Source organism: Falco cherrug, chromosome 1, assembly GCF_023634085.1.
Source record: "Falco cherrug isolate bFalChe1 chromosome 1, bFalChe1.pri, whole genome shotgun sequence".
Classification (NCBI taxonomy): Eukaryota; Metazoa; Chordata; class Aves; order Falconiformes; family Falconidae; genus Falco; species Falco cherrug.
This window is the reverse complement of record NC_073697.1, coordinates 115,380,955-115,405,377: the sequence shown is the minus strand read 5'-3', so window position 1 is coordinate 115,405,377 and position 24,423 is coordinate 115,380,955. Positions and strand designations below refer to the sequence as shown.

General features: G+C 40.9%; 1 protein-coding gene across 3 annotated transcripts in view; it reads left to right on the top strand.

Moving 5' to 3' along the window:
* Positions 1-24,148, top strand: part of OGFOD3 (2-oxoglutarate and iron dependent oxygenase domain containing 3) — a 44,719-nt gene extending 20,571 nt beyond the window's left edge. For all 3 annotated transcript variants that reach the window (XM_055722511.1, XM_055722523.1, XM_055722520.1), the window contains 3 exons: positions 3,383-3,536; positions 10,387-10,510; positions 23,815-24,148. In XM_055722511.1, coding sequence (XP_055578486.1) covers positions 3,383-3,536; positions 10,387-10,510; positions 23,815-23,951 — 415 coding nt within the window. In that variant the 3' untranslated portion in view covers positions 23,952-24,148. The remainder of the gene's footprint in view (positions 1-3,382; positions 3,537-10,386; positions 10,511-23,814) is intronic.
* The last annotated feature ends 275 nt before the right edge of the window (positions 24,149-24,423 follow it).

The window sequence follows — 24,423 nt, the reverse complement described above, 5'->3', positions numbered from 1 at the left end:
TAGGTTTCTGTTGTACCTCCTAAAATCAAGCCTGAACTTTGGGAATACCCAATTCACAGTGATGTAGATTACATGTATTTTTTGTCACGTGTGTATGTTGGGGAAGAAAAAAAAAAAAATCCAGTCTTGGATATGTCCTTTCTGTCCCTATCACTTCTCTTCAGAAGGGTTGTTCTGCGAAGGGCTTTTCTTGTGAGCAGAGCTTGCTGGAAAGGGGTCTTGTTTCCAGTTTCCAAACTTTGCTTGGGTTTTTCCATGTTGGATTTGGAGTTCATTGACATTAATAAATAACTTCCTACTGACTTCAGCATGTGCTGGATTAGGCCCTAAAAAAATAATGTGGTTGTTCCCCAGTTCTTACAAATATGTTTGAGACCACTGAAGGCAAACTAGGAGATTAAGTGTCCTCTCCCCCTGAGACTTCAGTCTTTTATGACTTTGTGGACTGCTCATCAGGCAAAGTTACTTTTGCGCTTTTTTTTTTTTTTTTTTTTTTTTTTTAATTACAGCCAAGTTAACCCCTCTTGCTCATTGAGCTCTGATTTGAATGGTCAGTATTCGTTTGCCTGTTGACTCCTTTCTTGAAGGAAGGCTGTTGCTGTAACCTTGCTCCCTGGACACCTGGTATCATGGTGTGTCTGTATTATATACTGTTATACCATTATACAATTGTATACCATTAAGTACAAAGGGTAAACACCTGTTTTTTGAAGCTTAGTCCAAGTTCCATGATATCAGTGGGGCTTTTTGATAGTTTACAGTTTTTGTTGAACAGCAAATTATTTATGTGCATAAAATTCCTGTTAGTCCGCTACATATGCGAAGATTGCCTTGATTGATTGAGTTTGGAGGGATACTGGGATCTGTAGGATGACAGCTCGCAGGGAGGCAAAAGGCAGGAATGCACGGGCTGGCACCTCTTGCTGCCTCGTGCAGGTGAAGGCACTGTGATTGAAAGTAATGCCGAAAGCCAAGAGCACGCAGGAGAAATCAGAGGCCGGCGGTGTCCTTACCCACCCAGAAACCAGCTACGCGGGTCAGCTGGAGGTGGCTGCTTCCATGAGGCCAGGAAGCACCTAAATGTCACACTTCTATTCCTGTCACTTCAGCTGTCTTCCTATTCACTGCCTCCCCTGCCTGCTTAATTTATAAAGAGGAAAACAACCTTATCTTCTGAAAAAGATGCTTGTCTTTGCCACATACTTAAACTGTCAAGTCTGGTTTTCTTTTCTCTTGATAACCTGTTGGCCAGTCCAAAGCAGGTAGACTTTTGGTTGCTGGTATTGTCTGTCGGGAAGAGTTGAGTAGAGCTTTGTTTCCTGCTTGGTTTGCAAAACACGCAGTATTGCGCATAAGTCTCGAATAGGAGTGAAGCTTTAATGGGGCCTTATAAACAGTAGACAGCAAATCTTAATAGAAAGCTTTTAAAAGTGGAAAAGAATCAGCCTGGAAGAGGAAGCAGTACTGCTCAGAGTGCGAGACAGCTGCTGGAGATTTAAAGTTATGTCAAGACTGTGGCCTGACTACTTGAGAGTAGATCTGTTCCAGCTGGCTGATGCAAGGGAGCGTGCTCGTTTAGTACTTGGGGGTTAGGCTGTTAATTCTTGGGTTGGGTTGTTCAGAGTGCCAGCTGCCCTCAATTCGTGAAGTAAAATGAGTAATTACATTTAATGCTTTTTGGGAAACAGAAGGCAGCCTCTGCTGAAGTCCTGCTTCTTGGAAAGAAAACAAACAGAAAGATCGGGCTCCCACAGGCATGAAGGGAAGGACCTGCAGATCCATTCCTGATGTCAGTTTTACAAACTGTGCCGTTGTGTAGCTCTCAACTTGAAATCTTAGTTTGTGCAGATATGTAAATACCTGAAAATTTGAGCTCTAACTTCGTGTAATGGTTTTGATATTCCACACGTAAAACGGCTTGAATTGACTCCTAAACCTTAGAGCCCTAAAAATGTAAAGTGAGACAAGTTAAAAATTAAATTACTCTGTGTGTGTTTATTTTTGGTGAGGGACAAGATGTGAACAGAATGAATAGTTGTTTGGAGTTTTTTTAGTACTTGTGGAAATAGTTTTTAAGAGGTCCCTTTCACAGCCTAACGCTGTAGGTCTGCTTTTAGTTCTGTCACTTCTTAGTCACTGTTTCAGTTCCCTAGAGAAATACCTGGAAACTTTTTTGAAAATGACGCTGAAGTTCAGTACTACTGGAGAGATGTCTGACGCAGAAAAGATGCAAAACCACTAATGCAATTTTCAGAAGTGTGTTTACTCAAGAGTATCTTCTTTCTGTGCTACTTTTGAAGCACTTAGGAAGAAAAGACTAATTATAATAGGTAAGAATTTGTTAAAATTAGGAGAAAACAATATAAAGTTTTTAAGCATAGATGAACTGTAAAAAACCCCAACAACCAACAGTGTTTTCGTTTAATCTCATTGTGTTATTGCATTCTTTGATGGTTTGTAAATTTCGTCAGAGTTAAATACTAGCTGTATGTGTTTACTGGCGGGGTTTGCCAGTGGTATTCCTCATTAATTACCAGTCTCTTCTCTTCAGAAGTGCTGTTGCCTGACCTCAGGCTGGCAGTTTGAGCTGGCCCTGTGCGCAGCGATACCTGGCCTGAAAGGTGGATGCTGCTGTATAAGTAGTTCTGTATCCGAACACGTGTGATTATTAGTCTTCTGTTGTCATAATCTTAAAAACAAAAATGAAAATCCTATTATTTTCTTCCTGTCTCCCAAGAAATACAGGAAGAGCCAAGGTAGAAACAGTTTGGTTGAATCTTTGAAAATAGCTGGGAAAGACATCTTGTATTCATGTTTAAGGAAAATCCGGTTGTGATACCAATACATATGTTGACAGAGAACCCCAAGTTTCATGGTGCCAGGGACTTCATCGCTTCATTTAAAAATCAGTGTGAAAATAGTTGGAGGTTCTTCAGAGACAACTGTTTATGAAGATAAAGTTTTCTAGTTATGTGCTTTGGATTAAAAGTATGTATGTGAAAGACTTTAGTCTTTTCAGTAGTTAATAGACAGTGAGATGTGCCTGGGAGTTTTTTTAGGAAACAGACAGCTTACACAAAGAAACTTTGAAACCTGGGCCACAGGAGACAAACAGGTTGGGGTTTTTTGATATTCTGAGAATTAAAAAAAAAACCCACAACCAAACAACCAACCCTGATGCAAAACATTGAGGGTGTGTCTCTTTTGATATAGTAGATCTCACTTTTAAGGCAAAATAAGAAAGTGTGGTATATGTTCCTCATGGTTTATTTGCTGAGGAAGCAGCTTAACTCTAAAGAAGAAATAACAGTGAATGAAGGAGAGTCCTGAAGAAGCAGAAGTATGTCACTTAACATGCCGTGTTGTATTGTGTTCTTTGCAGTGATGTGAGGCGGAGAATTCAACAGAGGATTGCTCAGGATTTTGGTATCAGCTCTTCTTCTATGTACCTGACTAAGCCAACGTTCTTCTCGAGAATAAACAACACAGAAGCCAAAACAACACACGATGAATACTGGCACCCACACGTTGACAAGGCAAGTAGGAGGCTGAGATAGGATGCAAATGTTTCCTGTTATTATTAGATCACTTTGAAGTCATTTTGCATTAAACAATCAGTCAAACGTTTGAAAACTGGTGCTTGTAAAAATCCTCCCGGGGATGAACCTAATGGAAGAATAAGTGAGTTTTAGAAACAGAAGGCCATTACATTCCTTTTTATTTTATTTTCTCTACTTCGGTTCTGCTAGGATTAATAAATTGTGTGAATGTCTACTCAGGAATCTCTTTTGTGAGAAACATTGATTAAATTGACCTGCACCTATGAAGTGCTTCAGTTCGATCAAGCCTGTGTTTCTAGTTAGGGTATCACTCTTTCAGCCAGCTCTAGCAGGAGCTATGTCAAAGTGATCAATCGGTCACTGTTTGTAGTTGAGCTGAGCCTTTTGATAAATGCATAGCATCTGTTTGTGGATTGAGGCGTTTTACTGCGTGCTCTTCAGTGGGGATATGGTACCCTCTTTCAATAATTTGAAGTTTTGTTGGTTTTGGAATGGAATGTTTTTGTGACTTTCTTTTAACTGCAGCCTTCTACCTGTAGGCTCCTAGCTTAATACTCTGCATATCTCAATGGCATGAAATGATCTGGGCTTGAGATTGAGTTTATTTCTGAATTTAGCTGACTTCAAAGGCAGCATGTGTGCAGCATAGCAGAATGCCAAATAACAATGGAAGAATAAAATAGAAAAAAGCCACACCAAAAAACCAAAACCAATCCCACACCAGGGTACCCAAATGTCATGTCGTAAGGACTGCTGCTCTGGAGTCGGGGATCACCTAAGATGGAACCGCATCAAACTTATCCCATCAAAGCTAAGTTACGCCTCAGTGCTAGAGGCTGCATGTTGGCCGTGTACCTTGAAGTCTATGACCTGAAACATGGAAGATGAAAAACAAAACAGAGAAATGCTCCTTGCCTTGAAAAATTTTCCTGGAAAAAGTCAGTCTGAGGGAGGTATAACGTCTGTTGCTCACAATGTCAGTGCAAGCTCGTGTGCCCTTTCTTGTTGTGTAGGCAGAAGCAGCTTATATCTAGAAAACATGGTGACAGTGGTGATACCTGATACAGCTGCTGTTCGAAAGAAGGCAATGTGGGGTGGTGGAATCTGCAATCACTGATACAACTGAGACCACCTTTTGGATGCCTCTTGTTTAAGAAGCTGTAATGTAATCATTGAATAGGAGTAGACCTAGGGCCACAGGTGGTAAGGGATGATCTTGAGGTGCCAGATTTTGGCTGTCATTGATGGGAACTGATCGTAGGGAACAAATTGTGCTGACAGCATTCACAGGAATTCTATCACATTGCACTCATTTCCAAGAGCCACCGAATAAACTAGTGATTCTGGTTGTGTGAAGTGCAGTAAATTCATAGGTTCTTCATAGTTTTTCCACGCTTTCAGAGAATTGCCACAAGGGAAAAGAAAGCAGTGAATTTCAATAACTGATGGCTGTTTTCTCCACTCTTTTTTTTTTCCTTTCAGGCCTAAAAGGCGTATTAGAATTTCAGACTGATTTATTTCTATAATGAGATTTGTGTCTGCACAAGCATTAGGATAGCCAATATTCTCTTTATTCTTTTCTGCATGTGTTTTGCATTAGTAAACGAATAAGGTCGTTGGATAACCTCACAATTAAGTGTTGCTACCTAAATCTCTCCTATACTACACAAATTATTTTGTAATTTAGAATTAAATCTGTTTCCATGAAGAGCATTTGTTTCCTTTGTGGAAGCTGCTTCTCTTCTGTGGCATCTTGACAATGCCTGTACATGACGGACAGCAGGCTAGACATTTTGCTGTTTTTATCCATCTGTTTTGTCCAAATCTTGTTTATCTCACAGGCTGCCTGTTCAGAGAGCAGATACATCAACTGATTGGCCTTGGCTTTTTCTAACCCATCCATCCCCAGCTTCAAAAAACAAAACAAACATAAAATGTGGCTGCTTAAACTTGCTATGCATAACCTAAATCTTAATGGTTCCTATAATGAATAATTAACTGGGTAGTCTGATTTACAGCAGAGGAGAGAATAATCCCAGCTGGGGTAGTTGGCAAACACCTTGTTCGTCATCACTTAGAATTTGCCTCCCCTGCCCCAGTAGCCAGCCTGGCGTGGATCAGTTCTGTTTCTTTTTTTGGGAGAGCACAAGGGAACAGAATCTCCCTGGCCCCCAGCCAGGCACTTGCCAGTGCTGTGGAATGGAAACCTTAGAGCAAACTTCTCAGTGCTTCTGGAGCTCATGGCTTGGGGGTCCATGTCTCACTCGCTGTTCACATGGAGCAAATGTGTTTGCCAGTGCAGAGGGTGTTGAAGAGGGATGGAAAAGCCACTACGGGCACAGATCATTCTTGTGGAAACTGTCCCAGCGTAGTGGTTCATCCCTTCTCTAGGATAAAGGACTTCAGCTATTGCCAGATAATACAGTTAGTTCTACAGTTTAAATGTTTGCATTGCCTGCTTGAAAATTCAGAGTTTGAACCAGGCTAATGATGCCTTAAATAGGGTCCGATAGAGATACATCCCTGATCCTGTTCACTTCGTGTCCCTCATGGAAGTCCAAATGACGTCACCATGTATCATTGCTACTAGACACTGGCTGCCTTCTCTTCTGGTACTCCATTCACGGGAATTAGCGTGAAAGGCTTAATTTGAATCCTTCCCTTGCTGCATAAACAAGCCTCTGACTTCTGTTTGTTTGTCAAAAGGTCTGGTATTATTTTCCCCTTAAGTGCAATTGGAACAGAACTATTTGTGGATGTAGCATTCATGTACGTGTTTTGCCAGATCATGGCTTATAGAAAATGTTACAGTATGTGTAGAATACATGCCTGCATGTAATTTTAGCCTACTATAGGTATATATTATGTATATCTGTATATTGGTTATGTGTTTAGAAGGAGGTAAAAAATAAGTACTTGCAGTTGATCAGGCTGAGCAGGAGACTGAATTCAAAGGGACGATCAGTAGGTCAGAACATATTTCAGAGGTGGCTAAATAGGATAGACAAGTTGTCTAGCTTTACAGGTTGTCTTCAGTGCAGTCAGCCTGTCTTGTATTTTAATTCCTTCGACAAACCAAGTTTCGCTTACGACTTCCAGACTGCAGTTGAAAGCAAGGGAAAAAAAAATGCATTGCTGTTGATCTGAGGTAGGAAATACTTCCAAGATAAGAGCAGAAGTATGCTTATGTGGTGTCCAGAACAAGTGTGAATGCTAGGGAGTTGAGGAAAGATCAATAAAACTCAGCCTATTAAATATTTTGCCAGTTTGTTGGATGCTTTTTTGTTGTATCATTATTTACACTTTCCCCTTTGTATGTAATTTTGCATAATAATTAAACAGTGAAGGTTGCTCCTAGAAGACTTAAGGATATTTTTGTCACTGTCCCCTTCCAAAAGAAAGGTAAAACTAAGCCTTTGAAAAATTAATCTGATGCATTTTTTGTTTGTTTGACACTGTTGGTTCAAAGATACAGGCTTCTTGGAGCACACAAATACCTGTCTTGCCTTTTTCCCCTATATTACTGAGTGTTGTGATGTTATTTCAGTCTGAATATTCTTGGTTTGGAAGATTTTAACTGCATAATGGAGCAGCATAGATCTACTGTGTCTGTATGAGGCTTTGTTTTTTTTCCCTAAAATTTATTTGGGTTTTAGTTGCATAGGAATGGAAACCCTGAAATTGCTTAAATGACTCATTTAATCTTGTCAAGTTTATAAGCATCTACAATCAAAAAGTGTTGGCTTAAGATACGGAGTTTCATCTTGGATGGAATTTATTTGGAACTCAGCCTTTCAAATGTCAAATGTCTTGATTTATAATGGAATTGCTGTTGCACACTCAATTCCTGACAGTATAGTCTATAACGTTGTCTAATAGAAGCGATATGGGACTTGAAGATTTCTGCAGGGATCCTGTCATCCTTCACAGAATTGTCAAGCTCTGCCGTAAGATCAGTTTTGGTTTGTTTTCCTGGAATTTCTTCTATTGGAACTATTCTGAGACTTAAGTACAGCTTTTCTTTTTTTTTAGCCTAAACTTGTTCATGATCAGTTTATAGCTATTTTTCCCACCCTTCTCCCAGTTCTACCTCCTCCTGCTCCCATATATTTATATGTAGCAATCGTATCCCTTTTCAGCCTGCCTTTCTCCAAGCTGACCAAGCCAAACCTTCAAGTCTCCTTACCTGTGATATGCTCTCCATCTCCCTAACCCTTCTAGCAGCCTCTTGCCTCAGGCTGTTGAGACATCACTGATAGCAGCTGCTCTCTGTTGTAGCAGACTCCTCACTCTTCTCTTCCTTTCCCTCATGTTGTTAGGCATCTAATGAAATACAGCAAAAGATCTTCCTTTTGCCTTAGGGCAGCGTCGTCTTTGAAATCTGAGGAAGTTTGTTCTTGTGTCTACTCAAACCTGTTGCCTCGGCTTACCTACAGCCCCTTGTAATTCAGAGACATGCTATTTGGTGCCTTACACTGTCTACTAAATCGATACTACCAATATACAGAACATTTGAATTAGCTATCAAGGCTATTTTTGTGATTATCTGCACAAAGGGATAGGTAGAGTCTTACAGGAAAAGAGCAGTTTTGACCCTTATTTCTGCAGGGTACCATGTGGACTTGTGCTGATTGGAAAGTGTGTGTATTTTATTCTGCAATGGAAAGCAGGGGATGCTGTCCTACATATCTTAGTGACTACAGGCCTATTGAATATTCCTACAACTGTTTAGTTGCATATAAACATGTGTCACTCAAAAACCCAAGGATGCCACACTGCAAAACGTGGCTGGCTAATTTTGACAGTTATAATAATAGCCTTTTTAAAGTACTGTATCATAGCATTATGAGCATCTACCACTAAATATTAGCTATGTTTGACATATTTGGGGAAGGGGTGCTCAAAAAGAGCACACCAACTGTATGAAGTATCAGACTGAATGGAAATGCCTGCTTTTGTTTTTTAACCTTTCTGGTATTGGAAATCTTTACCAGGGTGATAAATGTATTTGATATACATGGGAGACTTCTAGCATTTGAAATAACTGAGTGTAATTTAGTGCCTTCTTTCCAGGCCTGGCTGCTTTCTGAGAGTTAGTAATGAACAGGAGTAGAAAAGCCATTTTCCATTGCACACTTGGTTCCCCAGATTAGTCATCTGTAGAAATCAGATGTTTGCTTAGGCTAAAAAGGTTTGTAATGAGCTCTTGAAAGTTCAGAATTGGTAAAGCCGCCTTGGAGAGGATGGAGAGTGCAGTGATAGAGCAAAGATTGGTGCACCACTGAAGAGTTCATAAAAAACAGTTTTAATTGCATTAGACTTGCATGCAGGAGTTCAATAAACTTCTTCACTATGCTGATGTCTTCACTGGCTGGAGGGCTTCCTTAAGCTGACTGGAAGTTTTATCAGCAAATCAATGGAGGTGAAAGTAGCTTTGCAAAGCTAATTGCATGAGGAAGGCTGTAAAATAGCTGTTTTGAGGTGCTGCAGTAGCATGTGCTCATTCCCATTCATTGTCTCCTATTGCTTCTAAGGTTTGGGTAAATATAGGGAAAAGGGGATCACCAAAACATTTCTAGCATTCTTGTGATTTGGACTGTGTAGTGCAGCATATCACTGGACTTGGCTTTTTTCCTTTAAGCCCTGATGGTCAAAATAATAGAATGAGTAAGAAAGAAAATATCTTCCTATGCCATCTGCTGTTATGTTCTCTTTAGTCATTGCCCTTACAGAATAACGTGTACTGCTGTGGAGCCAAAATTTAACTGGCTCTAATGAATGTAACTTAAAACAAAATTGAAAATATTTAGAGAACTTCTAAGTTTGGAAGTAGCACCTGCCTCATAACAGTCACCAGGTCAGTCAAAACACTCTGCAAATGTTGTATGTTGAAATAATACTACTGTGCTGCACATTTCACTGTCAGTGTAATGCAGAGATTGAGTAGTTGTGTACTATAAAGAAACTGGAGAATACAGCCACTGATTTGAAGTATATTTTTAATTGTTGGTGACGTGTAGGTATAAAAAGGAAATATTTTCAGCATTGGCTAAACTTGGTGTTAAATATTTAGATAGCATCCTCCAAGCATTAATATATAGTATTTTTCTCCATCCTCAACATACATATCAAGCAAAAAGAATACTTTAAAAGGAAGGGAAATCACCTTGTTATACTTAAAAATGGGGTGTTTGGTCTGTAGAATGAGAAGCAGCAGGGACTTTGAAAGTCATGTTTGAAGGTTTTTAAACAAAACCCGAAAGGAAAAGAGTAGGAAGGTCCTCCAGCAAATGTGTGCTTACTTGGAAGGTCTGATTCACTGTTACAATGAAGCTCCAGCATGGTAGCTGGTGAAAGAGTAAAGATGATGTTTCCAGAAGCCTGTACCTGTGGTTAGATGATGGGTGGAATTAATTAGTCAAAGGCTGTTCTTGGGTCTCATTAACCTTATGGTGAAATTTTATCTTGAAATAGTATAAATAGATCTGAGCCCTTCTGTATTTTAATACAGAGGTGTAATATATTGGGGTTTTGCTAGCTGTTTAGTAGACTTAGGATGATAGAAATCAATAGGCGCACTTCTTTAATTATGGAAACTGTAACTAATAGTAAACATAACATGCTAGTCTTGTGTGTAAACGTAATAGGCTAATAAACATGTATCACTTCTGGAAAAGAATGATCTCGGCTTTCAGAGACCCCTTTATTAAATACATGAAAACAGGAAAATGGGAAAACCCCATCAGATCCATCTGCTTAATTATTTCTGCTCTGCAGAGATGAGAGTAGAATTTGGTAATTTTTGATAATGTTGTCTTACTCCTAGGTAACTTACGGCTCTTTTGACTATACTTCACTGCTGTATCTTTCGGACTACACTGAAGACTTTGGTGGTGGACGGTTTGTCTTTATGGATGCCAGCTCCAACAAGACAGTAGAGCCTCGAGCAGGTAGGTCTCGGTTTGCTTGCACTGGGGCACGCCAGATTATGGCATTTATTAACTGGGTGGGCTGGTGGATGTAGTGGGACTTTGTTTTGTGTCAGCAATAACTGTGGAAAAATGGACCATTTTGTCTTCAGATTGATGACATAGAAAGTAAAGATTAAAAAAGTTTAAAATGTGGCTACAGTTTGAAATATCTGGAGTTAAGCCACACAAAGTCACTTCATTTTGAAGCTTAGAACCTCAGTCCAGTTTCAATAGCTTAGCAGGCCACTATGTGTCCAGAGCAAAGACAGCTGTGTGACTACAGCATATCCGAAATAATTTATTTCAGACTGTCTGGCCTGAAGTTCCTTTGCTGTTCAAGGTGGGGCTTAATACTTTGTGACTGCTGTGGGCTGAGTGTGAAGATGATTGATTATCACAGCCCTGCTAACCTCCAGTAACGTGATGGACCACAGTAACTTGCTTATACATCCATACCTGCTTTCAGTAGATCTGACGGGGATGAGCATTCTGATGGCTGTCAGTTATATCGTTTAAAAAAAAAAAAAAAAAAAAAAAAGCTTTTCCCCTAAGGCTGGTTTAAGATTTTTCTAGTAAGTGGATCCTTTGAGGCTGGAATTCCTTTGGGACAGTACGCGTAGAGCTTACTGTCATCTCATCTGTCTGGCAGGTGAGTGCTGAGCTTACAGCAGCCTAGGCTTTTGTAGTGCAAGACTAGGCACACTTTTGCAGAGATAAAAAATCAAGGACAACTTTATATTCCTACCATGTTCTATCTTTTGTATTTTTTTTCTTCAAGCGAGAAAAGACAAACTTACTCATTTAAACACAGCCTCAGTAATTGTCTGCTGACAGGCATTACCCCAAGCAGGACTGACTTCTGACGATTGTTGCCTGCAAATGCGGATGGGTGTGGGGTTTTTTGAATTATGGATCATAGCAATCTACTCGCCAGCGGTAATGCTGGCTTAGATAAACTCTGAGATATCTGTATTCTGGGTTTGGTATCAAGAATTGTATGTTTGATTATTTTGGCTTTTGTGGTTGGAAATAAACCCTAAACTGGAAGTATCCTTTGCAAAATGCTGCCACCAGTATTTTGAAAGGGAACACGTTAAACTATTTCATTTCCAGATGCAATTCTAAGTGTAATGTGTTTTTATAGTTGTAGAAATCATAGCTGAATTCTGGGGAGCTGGGAGGACAGCTATCTCCTTGCACGGTACAGGGGCACTCAGTCCAGTTGCTGTATGCAGTGTGCCTCTGACTTAATTTCAGAAAGTCTGCCACTGTGAAATTGCTTCCATTCAGCTCTAGCTGGCTCATTTTCAGGCTCTGCTGCTGCAAGGTGTTTGCTTTTGTGTTGTCTTGGGGGAGGAAGTGGGGGCACATAAAATACAGAAAGATTTTTAACAGCACCTGGTTTTGGCCATTCCCTTTCCACAGGTGGTTGTATTGACGGTGTGCATGCCCCAGAACTGGTTAAACCCACCTTTTTAAAACAACGCAAAACTTGTTAGGGAGTGGCCTTTTCTGAAAGATCAAATGTGCTGCACGTACACCACAGAGAATTAAGTTTAATGCTGGTTACACTTTTTTCTGATATTTCTCTGTCTAAACGCAGTTGGCAGGGCCCCGTGGTTGCGTCGCTGCCTGTGGCGCAATCCCGATAGCGACCAGCACCTGTGAGCGAAGGAAAAGAGCTGGAGCGGTGAAGCGCGATGTGAAGGCGATACACTTAGCTTTTCCTCTTGCTGATAGAATGTGGCTTGTGAGAGGATGGAATGAGGGAATGACCCCAGGGTGTTTTCTGTTGCTGGTACAAATTGATGTATTTTTCATGTTCAGAATGTTCCTTTGCGGTGGGTTTTTTTCTCTCCTTCCCTCTTTGTGGTTTCTTGTTTTATGATTCTTTTGATCCTTTGTGCTTCTCTTGTCACTCGAACCCAACTTTCAAAACTCCATGTTGATCAGCTTTTATTTCTTTCTTATTTAGGAGATTCGGGCTTTGTTAGAGATGACTGTGGTAATCGTGGGTTCTGTTTTAGTGCTTGACAGCTGCCTTACCTTCTCCGTACTGCTAATGCCGTATCGGTTCTAAAAACTGGCACTTCTTGTCATCTCCAAGTTAGTCTGCATTTTGGGAGCCTGGTGCTGTGTGCCAAAATGAACACATCCCTTTTTCTGTGAGCAGTAATTTGTTAAAGTGTCAGGCTTTACAGTAGGGAACAGAAAGGCATTGTTGCTGATGCAGCAGAGGAGAAAAACAATAATTTGAAATACAAAAAAAGACAATGAAAAATAAAACATTGTGGGATTTCCTGTGTTTGGGGATGCTGTCTGGGCAAGTCCCACTGCTGTTTCAAATGTTTTTGCAGCAATTACTGTTTATAGATCGGTCTCAGCTGGATAGTTAGGGACAGCAGGAACTGTTTTGAAGTGGAACCTAATTTAATATGCTTACCACTTCTCTAAGTATGTATCACTTGTGGGTTGTGTAAAAAGTAGCCTTGCATATTTGAGAGAAAGGCTTTCAATATAACTTGTAGCATGGTCTATAACACTGCCTAGTTCAATTATTAACAAACACCTCTAGCTTTAAGAAGGAGTTATAATTTATTAACCTAGAGGCTCTTCAGATTTTTTCTTTGTAACAGATGTGAACAGTCACCACAGTGATGCCTATTCATGTGTACAGACCTCTGGCTAATTCATAACCAAATGTGTGGCATTAAGGAACACACCTTTCTTGTGCCCTGATGGGCTTCAGAAGTATCTATGTGTCTTTTGACTTACCTCAGGACCTCTGTCTGCTGCAAGAAACTCGCTGTACCAAGAGTAAGAAAATTCTTAGTGCCAAGTGAAATACTACTTTGAAAAGAAAACATTTTTTTGGACAAAGAAACAGTTCTAAAGTAGTATCTGTTGCTTTTAAATGCCTGTGCAAATTCTATTTCCAGAATTGATATATTGGCATTTTTTTCCATCCTTTGCACCAGGGGTGGCTCTGTGCAGTGTTTAGAATGAGGTCCTGCAGAACAAAACCCGTGGCCCTTTCAACATTAACTTTCCTTCCCTGGCCTGAGGCCTGTTTTAGTAATCTTCATTAGGTACAGAAGAATTAAGAATAAATGGCAGACATCAAGGCATTCCTTTTTCAGTGATAAAACTGGTATACTTTCTGCTGCTACTGAATTTGTCAGTGTATACTGTATTTAAAATTTTATAATTTTGGAGAGTCTTGTGTGAATTTGGGGACTGGCAACATTAGACAGATCAGACTTCACTTTATCATAAAGTATAGTTGAAACCCTGCAGTTGGAATGAAATCTTAGTACCGCTTGAGTTGTGTGTTCCTTATTTGCATGTACATATCTTGGTTCCGAGGTCAGCTTTGCAGCACTTACTTTCAGCTTATAAGAGAGTTTGTTCTTTGTAAGGTTGTTTATTATATTAGGGTAGGAGGAAAGGTCAGAATCACTATTTCTGTGTGTTTGTGGAAGAAAATAATCTACGGTGCGAAATGAATTCTGTGCATTGGAGAGCGAAATGTGACTCCTCCTTGAATATCAAACTTTGCATATTTTCATAGCTGTCAGAAGCGTGTGTTTCTGAAAGTGTAAAAAATATTTGAGATGAAGGTATGAGCTATCTGGGAACTTGTGAAGTTGGATTATTCTTCATTGAGCATACACTTTTTTTTTCCACTTTAAAAGCCTGAGCCATTAGCTTTTCTGCTGAGGTGAGGAAAAACATACATTTAAGAATGCATATGTAGCTTTCTCAGTGCAGAAATGGGCTTCAGGGGTCTGTGTGTACATTTACTGGGGTAAGTGTAGCTTTACTGCAGTGGTTAGACGTCACATGACTCTCAGATCCTGTAATCATGAGACTAAGTACAGTACTTTGTTAAGTGGTGGGAATTTGTCATATTTATTTTATTGTGTTATTTTTAAAAAATAATAGAGTTCACTATTAAAGGCTGAGGGGTTGCAGCATGGTGACAGAAAGTGCAATGACACAAAAAGTAAGATTTCCAGATTCAGAACCCCCACAACAACATTAACACAAGTTGTGAAAACTGGGTTTAAAGCAGGTATTTAGTAATCTGTCTTTTACTACAGAATAGCAGATGCTGTCGTCCCCCCCTTCCCACTGAGCACACATAGCTGGATCTTTCTCTACATTCAATCCACATCATGCGATTCAGTCTAGATTGCTATAATCTTCTGGCATTCCTACCTTTAGTTTTGCTCCAGTCAGTAAAACTGGAGCACACCATGATGTTAAATCAGTAACAACTGGAAGTTGAGAATTAATTTAAAAAATCCAGCGAAGTAGCTGCAGTCCCAGAAAAATAAATGGAGCTGGCGTTAACAGCTGCAGCAATAAGGACCTATGCAAAGTTCCCGGGTTGTAGGACAGCAATTCTTAATGATTTGCAATACTAACGATAAATTGCACCTGGGACTGGGAAGATGATTGCAGAGAAATGGTAGGAAGAGGAGGATGTGTTGCAATTGTGACAAAAATACGTAGAAAACAGCTCAATAGCTCCTCATTTCTTTGTAGAACTCTGAATATTTTTCTTCTGCTTTCTGTTTTGTTTTCCATGGAAGGCTGTCTTCCAGGCTCTGGTTTTGTATTCCAGTGGTGCCTGATGATAGGTTTACGGTGGCATTAAATGAAATAATACTTTAATTGGGCCCATAAAGCAATAGGTAGTTGGGGGGTGCAGGTCAGACCTGCATTTAACATAGTGCTTATATAAACTGCACTGTCTGGCTGAGGGCATCTGTTGCTGAGGGTAGTAATGGTAATTTTACCCGAGCTGGGCCATTGAAAGGATTGAGGAGTGTCTGGGGGATACGGGGACCTAAACAGATGCCTTGTGTTACCACAGAGCGTTGCAAAGCACTGTCAGTATTGAGAATTGGACTCTAAGGCTTTTTTCCATGGTATAAAATACGTAGTTTTAAATGAACACAGGCAGTGTGCACCTTAATGTGCCTTTCATTGCTTGCTGCACGGGACTTTGCTTTATGTAATGCATATACAGGCCAGTGTTTCATTAATTTGATGAGGTACTGCTAGACAAGTATGTAGCAAAGCTGAAGGCATAAAGGAGGACCCCAGAAAAATGAGCTTCAGGCAGTTACTTGATGAAACTTGGGTAATGTAACAGATAAAGTAAAACAAAATATCAAATTCACCGCAGGCTCAGCTGTGTTACACTGTATAGATCAGTAATGATGTTTCATTTTTTGGTTCCTAAGCTTGGTGAGTGTTAATGTTGCACACCATAGGTGGCATCATGAATTAGTTGTGTTGAAAAAACGTTTTTTGAATAAGAAATGAACAGCAGAAGTTACCCTTGTGTTTATGCTTCAGTGATTTAGTAAATGCAAAGGTGAATTCCTTCTCTGTCAGCAGTCCAAAACTTGGAACTCGTGCATCCGTGTGATTTGACCACAGCTCTACTGAACATGTTACGTTCAGCAAGGTCAAGAAGAGTAAACCAGATGATCTGTAGGTGTTTCATGTGATTGAAATGGCAACATTTTGTTCTTAGAGGCTTCTCTTGGTGAGAACTTTTTGTAGGAGTCCAACTTAGAAATGCTCTAAGCTGCCCAGGGTGCTCCAGCGTGGGAGAACAGAGCAGACTTGGCAGTGTTGGCTGGGGAGGTTGAGCGCTGAAGGGGAGAACTGGAAAGTGGAACACATATCCCTGTCCGTCTCTTGGCTGTAGGGAGAAGAAATGGAGCCAAAAGGCCTTGGTGAGACTCAGAAACTGTGATTTAGGGAGAACAGTTACGCAGTTTCACTTCTAAATACTTGACTAGGTTGTCACACCTTCAGACATCACCTACAGAGCAGGAACTCCTGCTGCTCTGAGCAACCAACTGTGCTGGTAAGAGGGAAGCAGGCAGGGATTCTGTTCAAGTCTAAAATGGTCATGTACTCCTAGTAGGAAATAAGTTCACTTATTTTCTTTAAAAACTTGAATTTGTATGTTTTCAGTCCAGGTGCTTCTGAATCTAAAATACAAGCAAGTACTCTTAAAAGTAGTAATAATACTTCTATAAAATACAGTCAGCTATGGGAGAGTTCACTGTGCGAATTGGTGATTTCATCTATAATGGCAAGTAGTTTCTCTGTCTAGTAAATAAATTTGGGATGACTTTGTAACTAGGCTTCGTTAGATGCCTGTTGCTCTTTTGGTGGTTTTGTTTTTTGTTTTTTTTTTTTTTTTTGGTTGTTTTTTTCTTTTTTAAGGCCATAGGCTTCTGTATGCTTCTGTGCTTGGCATATATGTAGCAAAATCATTTAGAGAGGTTTGTGCCCTTTCTTCACCCCAGATCAGGGCATCTGCAGATGCTGTCATTCCATGTTACTTCTGTGGGGTTTAGGTAGGGACTTGCTTAAAGCTCTCCCCGTTCAACATTTGTTTATGAGTAACTGAGTAAGTTTATCTGTCAAATAAGTTTTATTGTATGATTACAGAAGATACTGTGTGGTTATGTGCCTAATGCTGTGGTGGTTTTCTGTGGACACTTTACATGCAAATGAATTGGCAATTAATCCTCAGCAGATGACGAAGATGAGAACACAGTTGTGTTTGTGCAGCTTCCCGGGCAGTGCTTCTGTCTTGGTGTCATTCAGCAGATGAGATGCAGTTTTTCCTGCTTTCCCAAGTGACATTTAGAGCTGATAAATGTTAGGCAGACAGTCAAAGCTATCAGTGTATAAGATGAAAGGTGTCGAATAGATCTGTAATGCCAAATAAACTGTTCCTGCTTCCCTTTAATCAGGTAGATGAGTTGTTTCATTTCCTTCTGAGCAGCAGCTCAGGCTTTCCAGTGCCCCCAAGCAGCTGCCACAGAGGGTGGATGGAGGTGAGACCTGACATTCCCCCAGCCCGGCTTTGCACGGCTTCCCTGTCACGGGCACCAGGCAGAGGTGGTCCCTGCCCTTCCCTGGTGCCCAGGCACAGTTTAAGCAGAACAAGGAGAGCGAGGGGACAGTTATCAGTCCCTTACTTGCGTGACTGAGTGTCGGTCAAGACAATCTCACACATATAATTTATGGTTTGTCTGTGATGTTTTCATGACTTGAGGAGTTTGCAAGGAAATTTGGCAGTGAATTAAACTAGAAGAGCCAGAAGGGTGCTGCCAAGAAAGCAGAAGGGGTAGTGTCATGTGAAGGATGGGAGTGTGAAGGGGCTTGGAATCGGTGGCAAAACGGGCGTGCTGCAGACAGAAATTGCTGAATTTGGTGTTAATGTGAATTGCTTGCCGAAGTTGGTGTTAATGTGAATGGCCTGTTCCATGTGTAATCGGAATAAGCAAGGTTGGGAAGGACCTCTGGAGGTCATTACTCCATGCCCCCTCCTCAAAAATCAAGCATAGGAGACATGGGGGTAGCAAAATATGTGTGCCTGAGCCATACAAGGGGTAATGGTTTAACTAAAAGAGGGTAGTTTTAGGTTAGATACTGGGAAGAAATTTTTTGCTGTGAGGGTGGTGAGGCACTGGAACAGGTTGCCCAGAGCAGCTGTGGATGCCCCATCCCTGGCAGTGCCCAAGGCCGGGCTGGATGGGGCTGGGAGCACCCTGGGCTGGTGGGGGGTGTCCGTGCCCAGGGCAGGGAGGTGGAACTGGGTGGTCTTAAAGGTCCCTTCCAACCCAAACCACTCGGTGATTCTGTAGCTGGGAAATGCCAGTATCTGAATGCTGCACTTGTATGTGCTAATGATGTGACCCTGAACAACCTGATAGAACTCAGAAGTTGGATGAAATTTAGAAATTGGCCTTGATTTGGGAAAGGAAATTGGACCAGATAGCCTCCCAAGGTCTCTTCCAATCTAAATTATGCGATAAATTTATAATATTAGAGGCTTAATAATAATGTACATTTTTTTTTCTTATGAGCATTGTGGTATGTTAATATTTGTATGGTTCTCAAAGTCCTTTCAAATATTCCCTGCATCTTGTTATAGTTTAATCTGGCAGGCTTTACCACTTTTTCTCTTGCCAGAATAAGACCAGAGGATTTTTTTTAATAATACTTGTAAAACTGAATGTGCGTTAACTGCGAAGTACTGTAACGGTGTTTACTAATTATTTTTCACATTAACCTTGCTAGAATAGGTCAGTGCTAGCTTCATTTTAGAGTCGAGGAGACAGATGAAGAGAGTAAGTGTTAAAGGCACAGTTGTCATTGGAAATTGTTTCATATGTATATTCCTCAGTCTATATTGCCTCAGTTTAAGTAGCAAATAGTACACAGCCCTGTCTATGGAAGTGCAACTAAATGTTAAAATTCAACACAGATAAAATCTCCTGAGAGCAAGCCTCGTGGGAATACTGACATTCTTACTGTGATACACAGCTGAATGCATAATGCTTCCTCGCCTGTATGCTGTTTCTTGCAGTGGTTAAATTTTCTGAGTACATCGAAAAAGAATTCATTGCTAGGGGGCAATTATGAATGTGATTAAAACCTAAAAGCTCATAGTTAACACATATATTCCTGTAGTGGCTTTGTTTGAGTAATTAAATGGGATGTTATTGTTGCACAGTGAAATATCTGTTGCTTTTGCTGCTTAAGTATTACTCCTGAAAATGAAGTGTTGCCTCATCTACGTTAGGATCACACAGAATTCATAGCAGTGGGGCTTATGACTGGCACTTGCTTGCCTTCATAAATTATTATTCCTGTGCATCAGTGCAAAAGCTGGTTTTCAAAAAATCGGGGGAATAAGCAGTTACCTCTACGATTAATGTCTTGCTTCCTGTGAGAGGAGCAAGAGCTTTCCTTTCCCACCCCCCCCACGTAAGCTTTTCTCAGCCTGGCAGCATTTAAGGGCTTGACTGGTGTCACTGACACCAGAGACCAGGCTCGGTTTGGATGGATGCTGCGGCACTGAGCTTGTTAGCAGTTTCTTGTCCTAGGTCCCTGTGAGAAGGTGGCACATTAGTTTTCTATGGCAGTAGCTCTTTCATCCCCAACACAATTTATCTTTTGCCTACTCTTTACATTTAAACTTGTGTGGATGCTTAAAGGCGGCAGAAGGAAGGGAATGGGAAGCAGCTCCACCTGTGGAGGAAATTCCTGATTAATCTCAGCACAGAAGCAGAGCTGGAGGTGTTAGTTGTGAACCAGAAAGGGGAGCAACCTGCGTCACAGCAAGACTTTCTGCAGCCTGCAAGGAGCAGAAGCTCATCAGCTAAGCTTTTACTGGACCAAACTCCATCTTGAAACACACTTTCTAGCACTTAATGCTGGAAAGTACAGAAAACATGGGAAGGAAGAGAAAGCAAGCTGTAGATTCAGGTATTGTCAAATAAATATCAAAGGCAAGGACTGATTACTTCTGCTCCTGTAGAGATATGCAGGCAAGCTAATAATTTAGAAACAGGCTCCTGCAGGTCTTGAGGTTACTACAAAACTTTCCAATTCTTTGGGTTTTTTTTTCTCTTCTAATAAGAAGGGTAAGAACAAGCACATTTGTGTGGGAGGAAATTCCCCCAGTCCATCGCTGCACTATTCCATGGGAGCTAGGCTGGAGCACCGCTCACTCCCCCGTTACTGGACAGCCTGATGGAAATCCTGAAGCCAGCTGGGAACAGCTATAAAGAAGCTTCAAGTGTTTGTGGGCAGAAAAGAGAAAGGATCATTGCTAGAAATGTCTACAAAATCTGAGTATTTTTATCTAATGTGGGTGCTATATGGCCCAGTGTTGGAAGCACTAAATGCTCTGGTGTGCTGCACTAATTGCTGTGCCTGATGGACTTCTTGTGGAATGGCAAGTGGCGGTGAGGAGGAGATGATAGAGGGTAGATGTGAGAGGGCAGCCCGTGGTTCCTTGTGATTTATGGATCTGAAACTCTTCCCCAAGGCTGACGTACTAGTCAAAGCATCATGAAACTAAAGAAGTGATGGAGTTCTTGGCATCCTGCAGTGACTGGGGAAAATGAGTCAAATGTTCACAATCGGGATGAAATACTACTCGGACTATAGATTTACCTCAGTGGAAAAAACTAAATCCTTTGTTTTTTAACCTTGGCATCACTCCTAAGCCCAGGACACCTCCTTTCTAATCTTTATCCTTCAGAATGTAGCTGAGAGACTGGGTTCTTTCTGAAAGCTTAGAATCATGGACCTCAAAACAGGAGATGATCCCATTGCTCTTCCACTCCACAAGTTCGTCCCTTAAGGACCAGGGATTAAACACTTCCTCTTTTTTGGTTAGATAATACACTATGAAATTGTATTGAGTGCTCGCTTGTGATCTCTAAAAAGCTTACACTTTCAACAGTGTTCACAAATCAAACTGAAATTATGTGCCAGGAGGGTAGCAGTCAAGGTTTCTTTAGTGGAGCAGAAAAGCATGTTGGAAAGAAATCTGCACAGGCAGGTCAGAGGAGGGGAGAAGAAAATGGAGAGACTGATTTGAGGCTATTGTTAAATAATGAGAGAAAGGGACAAAGGAAATGGATTAGAATTTTACACTCTTTCTCCTGAGCTTTTCTCACTCAAAAAATGTTTCATCGGGAAATTGTAGGTACTTACGTACTTTTATCTGCAATGAATAGTTGCATAGTCTTTCTCTAGCATTTGTAGTGCAACAGTACTCTCTCAGGAAGCTCAGCATTCACTCTATCAATATTTCATAGCCTGGAGAGCTCAGTGGAACTGCCCTGTGCATGTTTTCCTCGCCATTCACAATGAGAGAAATCCCGTCACAGCTACTTTAGTTGTGGCAGCGTGTGTCGCTTCAAGTGCACTTTAAACACTTTGAATGCAATCTCACAGCTAAAACCAGACCCTTGTTGCATTTGGTCCTACTAACTTGCTCATGTGGTTCATGGATTGGAACTTTGGCATTTAAAATCTTAACTCAAAATTGATCAAGTTCCAGCTAGAGCAAGGACAGGTTATAACTTAGTCCACACTTTCTTAAGGAACTTGCTTAGTCCTGACCTGCGTGCTTGCTTGTAGTGATTTCATTTTTGAAGTAGTTTCCACATACTGTGTATTAAAGCAAGATTATGAAGAGTCTGGTCTCGGTGTGCTTGAAAGTCCTAGAAATCATCCTCTCCAGTAATGGTACAGCTTTATTTTATCTTGTCTTTCCCTAGGAGTCTCTGAATATGATGATATTGCCATATATCCCTTGAAGGTTTTGTCAGATGGGATGGGGATGAATATTCTTTACTCTTTGTGAACATCTATACTATTAAAAATAGTGTACTGTGGCAAGAGTGTGCTTTTGCTTCAAAATTTTGCAAAGTAATTTTAAAAGACACTTTTCCCAAGTGAGGAAAAATATATTTGAAAACTGACTGTAGGCTTGTTCACTGACTCAGACCCCGTTGACAGATATGGGACCAGATGTACAAGAAGAAGCTGTAAGATACCATATATATGAAGACATATTTATTAAAGAAAGAAATTAAGACATTCTGTATAGCCAAAAAAATCAGTTTAACTGGCTTAAACAATACACTGAAACTTGTCTAACTCTGAATTACTACTACTTTGAATAAGAGATCAAAGAGGAAAAAAAAAGCTTGAAAATCAGTTTAAGGCAAAGCTTTGGGTGAATAGGGGAGGAACTGATAGTGAAGTACTTGAATGGTCTTGAAATAAGATTAAAAAAAATAGTTTCATGACACGGGCTTTGTATGGAATCCTTGAGGGTAGCACTGTTCATTGCAACGCTCATAGGACAGGAGTACGCAGCGTTCATTTCATCTTTCATCCAGACAAGCAGGATGCCAAGGTGTAAATGAGCTGTGCATACAAACAAATCTATTTTTCATATATATATACATATATGCATAGCTTTACTGATTACTGATGTGCAGCCACAGGCAGAGAAGAATATGATATGCCTTCTGCTTGGCAGTTACGAAACGCTGTGTGAACTATGGTGATTAAATGTGAACTGCAACTGAATGTGCAAGGGACACAGAAGGTACCGAGACTTCAGCGATTAGGGGGTAAACTGAGCGCTGTAGGGCTAGTCTCGTTTTTTGTTCAGATCTCCTGTGTGTGCTGCTTAGGAGTATGCAAAGTAACTCCTGGATCTTTTGGATCACTTTTGGAAGAGAATATCGGCTATGTGTTTGGTGCCCATTTCTGCAGTGGAGACGGGGTGATGGTTGGAATAGTTGATCTTGTGCATATTATAGGAAGTGTTTCTTTTTGTCTGGTTGTGAATGAATCCTGGACAGAGTTAATTGGCAATGAGTTCCCTATGATAAGATTTTTAACAAACTTTAATCTAATTCGAACATTGCGGGGGGGGGGGGGGGCAGGGGGAAAGCCTGAGTAGGAAAAGGAAAACCACATGCTATCGGGATAAACCAGCTGTGCATATGAGTATTACTGCTTCCTCAGGAGGACTTGAGCAGTCCTGCAGAGTTGCGTCAGTTCCGAGTTACTTGCTAAGCATCAAACGTTTAAGTTCTCAGAACAGTTTAATAATGTGGAAGTGCAGCGGGCTCCGTTCTGCTGTTTCATCAAGTGGGATGCTAATATACCTCCACTTGTCACTATCAAAACATTTCGCCTTGATGCCACTTAAGGCCTGGGGAACCCCAGGGCAGGGTGGTGGTCAGAGCGTGGACAGAATGAAGCACAGGAGTAAGCACTTGCATCTGGAAAACAATTTCCAAGCCAACGCATTGATGGAGTGGCTCTTTCTAAGGAAAACTAACTCGTATATGACCGATACATAACTTTCTAACCTGGCTGAACAGGGAGTGATCAGACTGAGCACAAAAAGCTATAGCAAATGCTTGGTACCATGCTGATAAGCTGCCACAGCTACTTGTAAACCTGCTGAGCATGTTTGCACTGAAGACTTTTTGCCACCTGTGTGGTACTTCCGCCTGCTTTGGTCTAAAATTAGAGCCCAGGCTAGAAGGGGAGCAGCGAGGAGATCAATACACTTTGCTGACAGTCACTACAGTTGCTTTTTTTTAAAAAAAAACCAAAACTGAGGCCACTAAGAACCGGCTTCAGCTGTTCTTGGCTTCCTCCTGCCTTTTATAAACTATGAGATACGGTGGAATGACGTCTTCAGCTTTGTAGCACAAAGGATTAACATATGTTTTAAACAGTACATAAAGCTGTCAGAGCGCAGCGTAAGCTCATAACAATTTGTCTTGGTGATGATGTATGGGCTTTCAGGTAGCCAGGGGGCAGCTGGACTGAGACAACAGCAGAACTGCAGAGAACTGAGAGCCGAGTGGCAAACTCCATGTCACTGATTAAATACTTTGTCTTTACAGGCAGAGTTTCCTTTTTCACCTCTGGATCGGAGAACCTTCATCGTGTGGAAAAGGTTCACTGGGGCACTCGCTATGCCATCACCATCTCCTTCACCTGCAACCCAGACCATGGCATTGGGGATCCAGTCTTGATGTAATTCCTCTGGGGATGGAACATGAGGTCAAATGGAATGAGAGAAGCCCTGCAAGAGGAGAGGAAAAGGGGAGATAACATCTCTTGTAACCTCACGTTCAATTAGAACTTCCCGGTTGTATTAATACATTGTAGTGCACTTGGGTTTCACATGTCCTTCTCAATAAATGTTGCAAATGGTGCCTTAAAGACCACCTTAAATTTGGTGTATTCTGAAGATGGTTTGTCTTCGTCTCCTAAAGGGGTAGGCGACAAAGATGAGTTCCAGAGTGGGCTCTTTATTTCTCTTTTTAAATATTTAGGAAGCTTTTCAGTTTAAAAGATACAAACAGTCTTTTGGATCCTGTGCTGCTGTTACCTATTGAATTATTTAGTCTCTTCAGTTACTAATGCAACATAGAAAGTTTGACCTAAGTTGATAGGACAAGACGAGTGTTACTCTCACCTTCCATTGTGAGGGATGTGTTCTCCTTAGC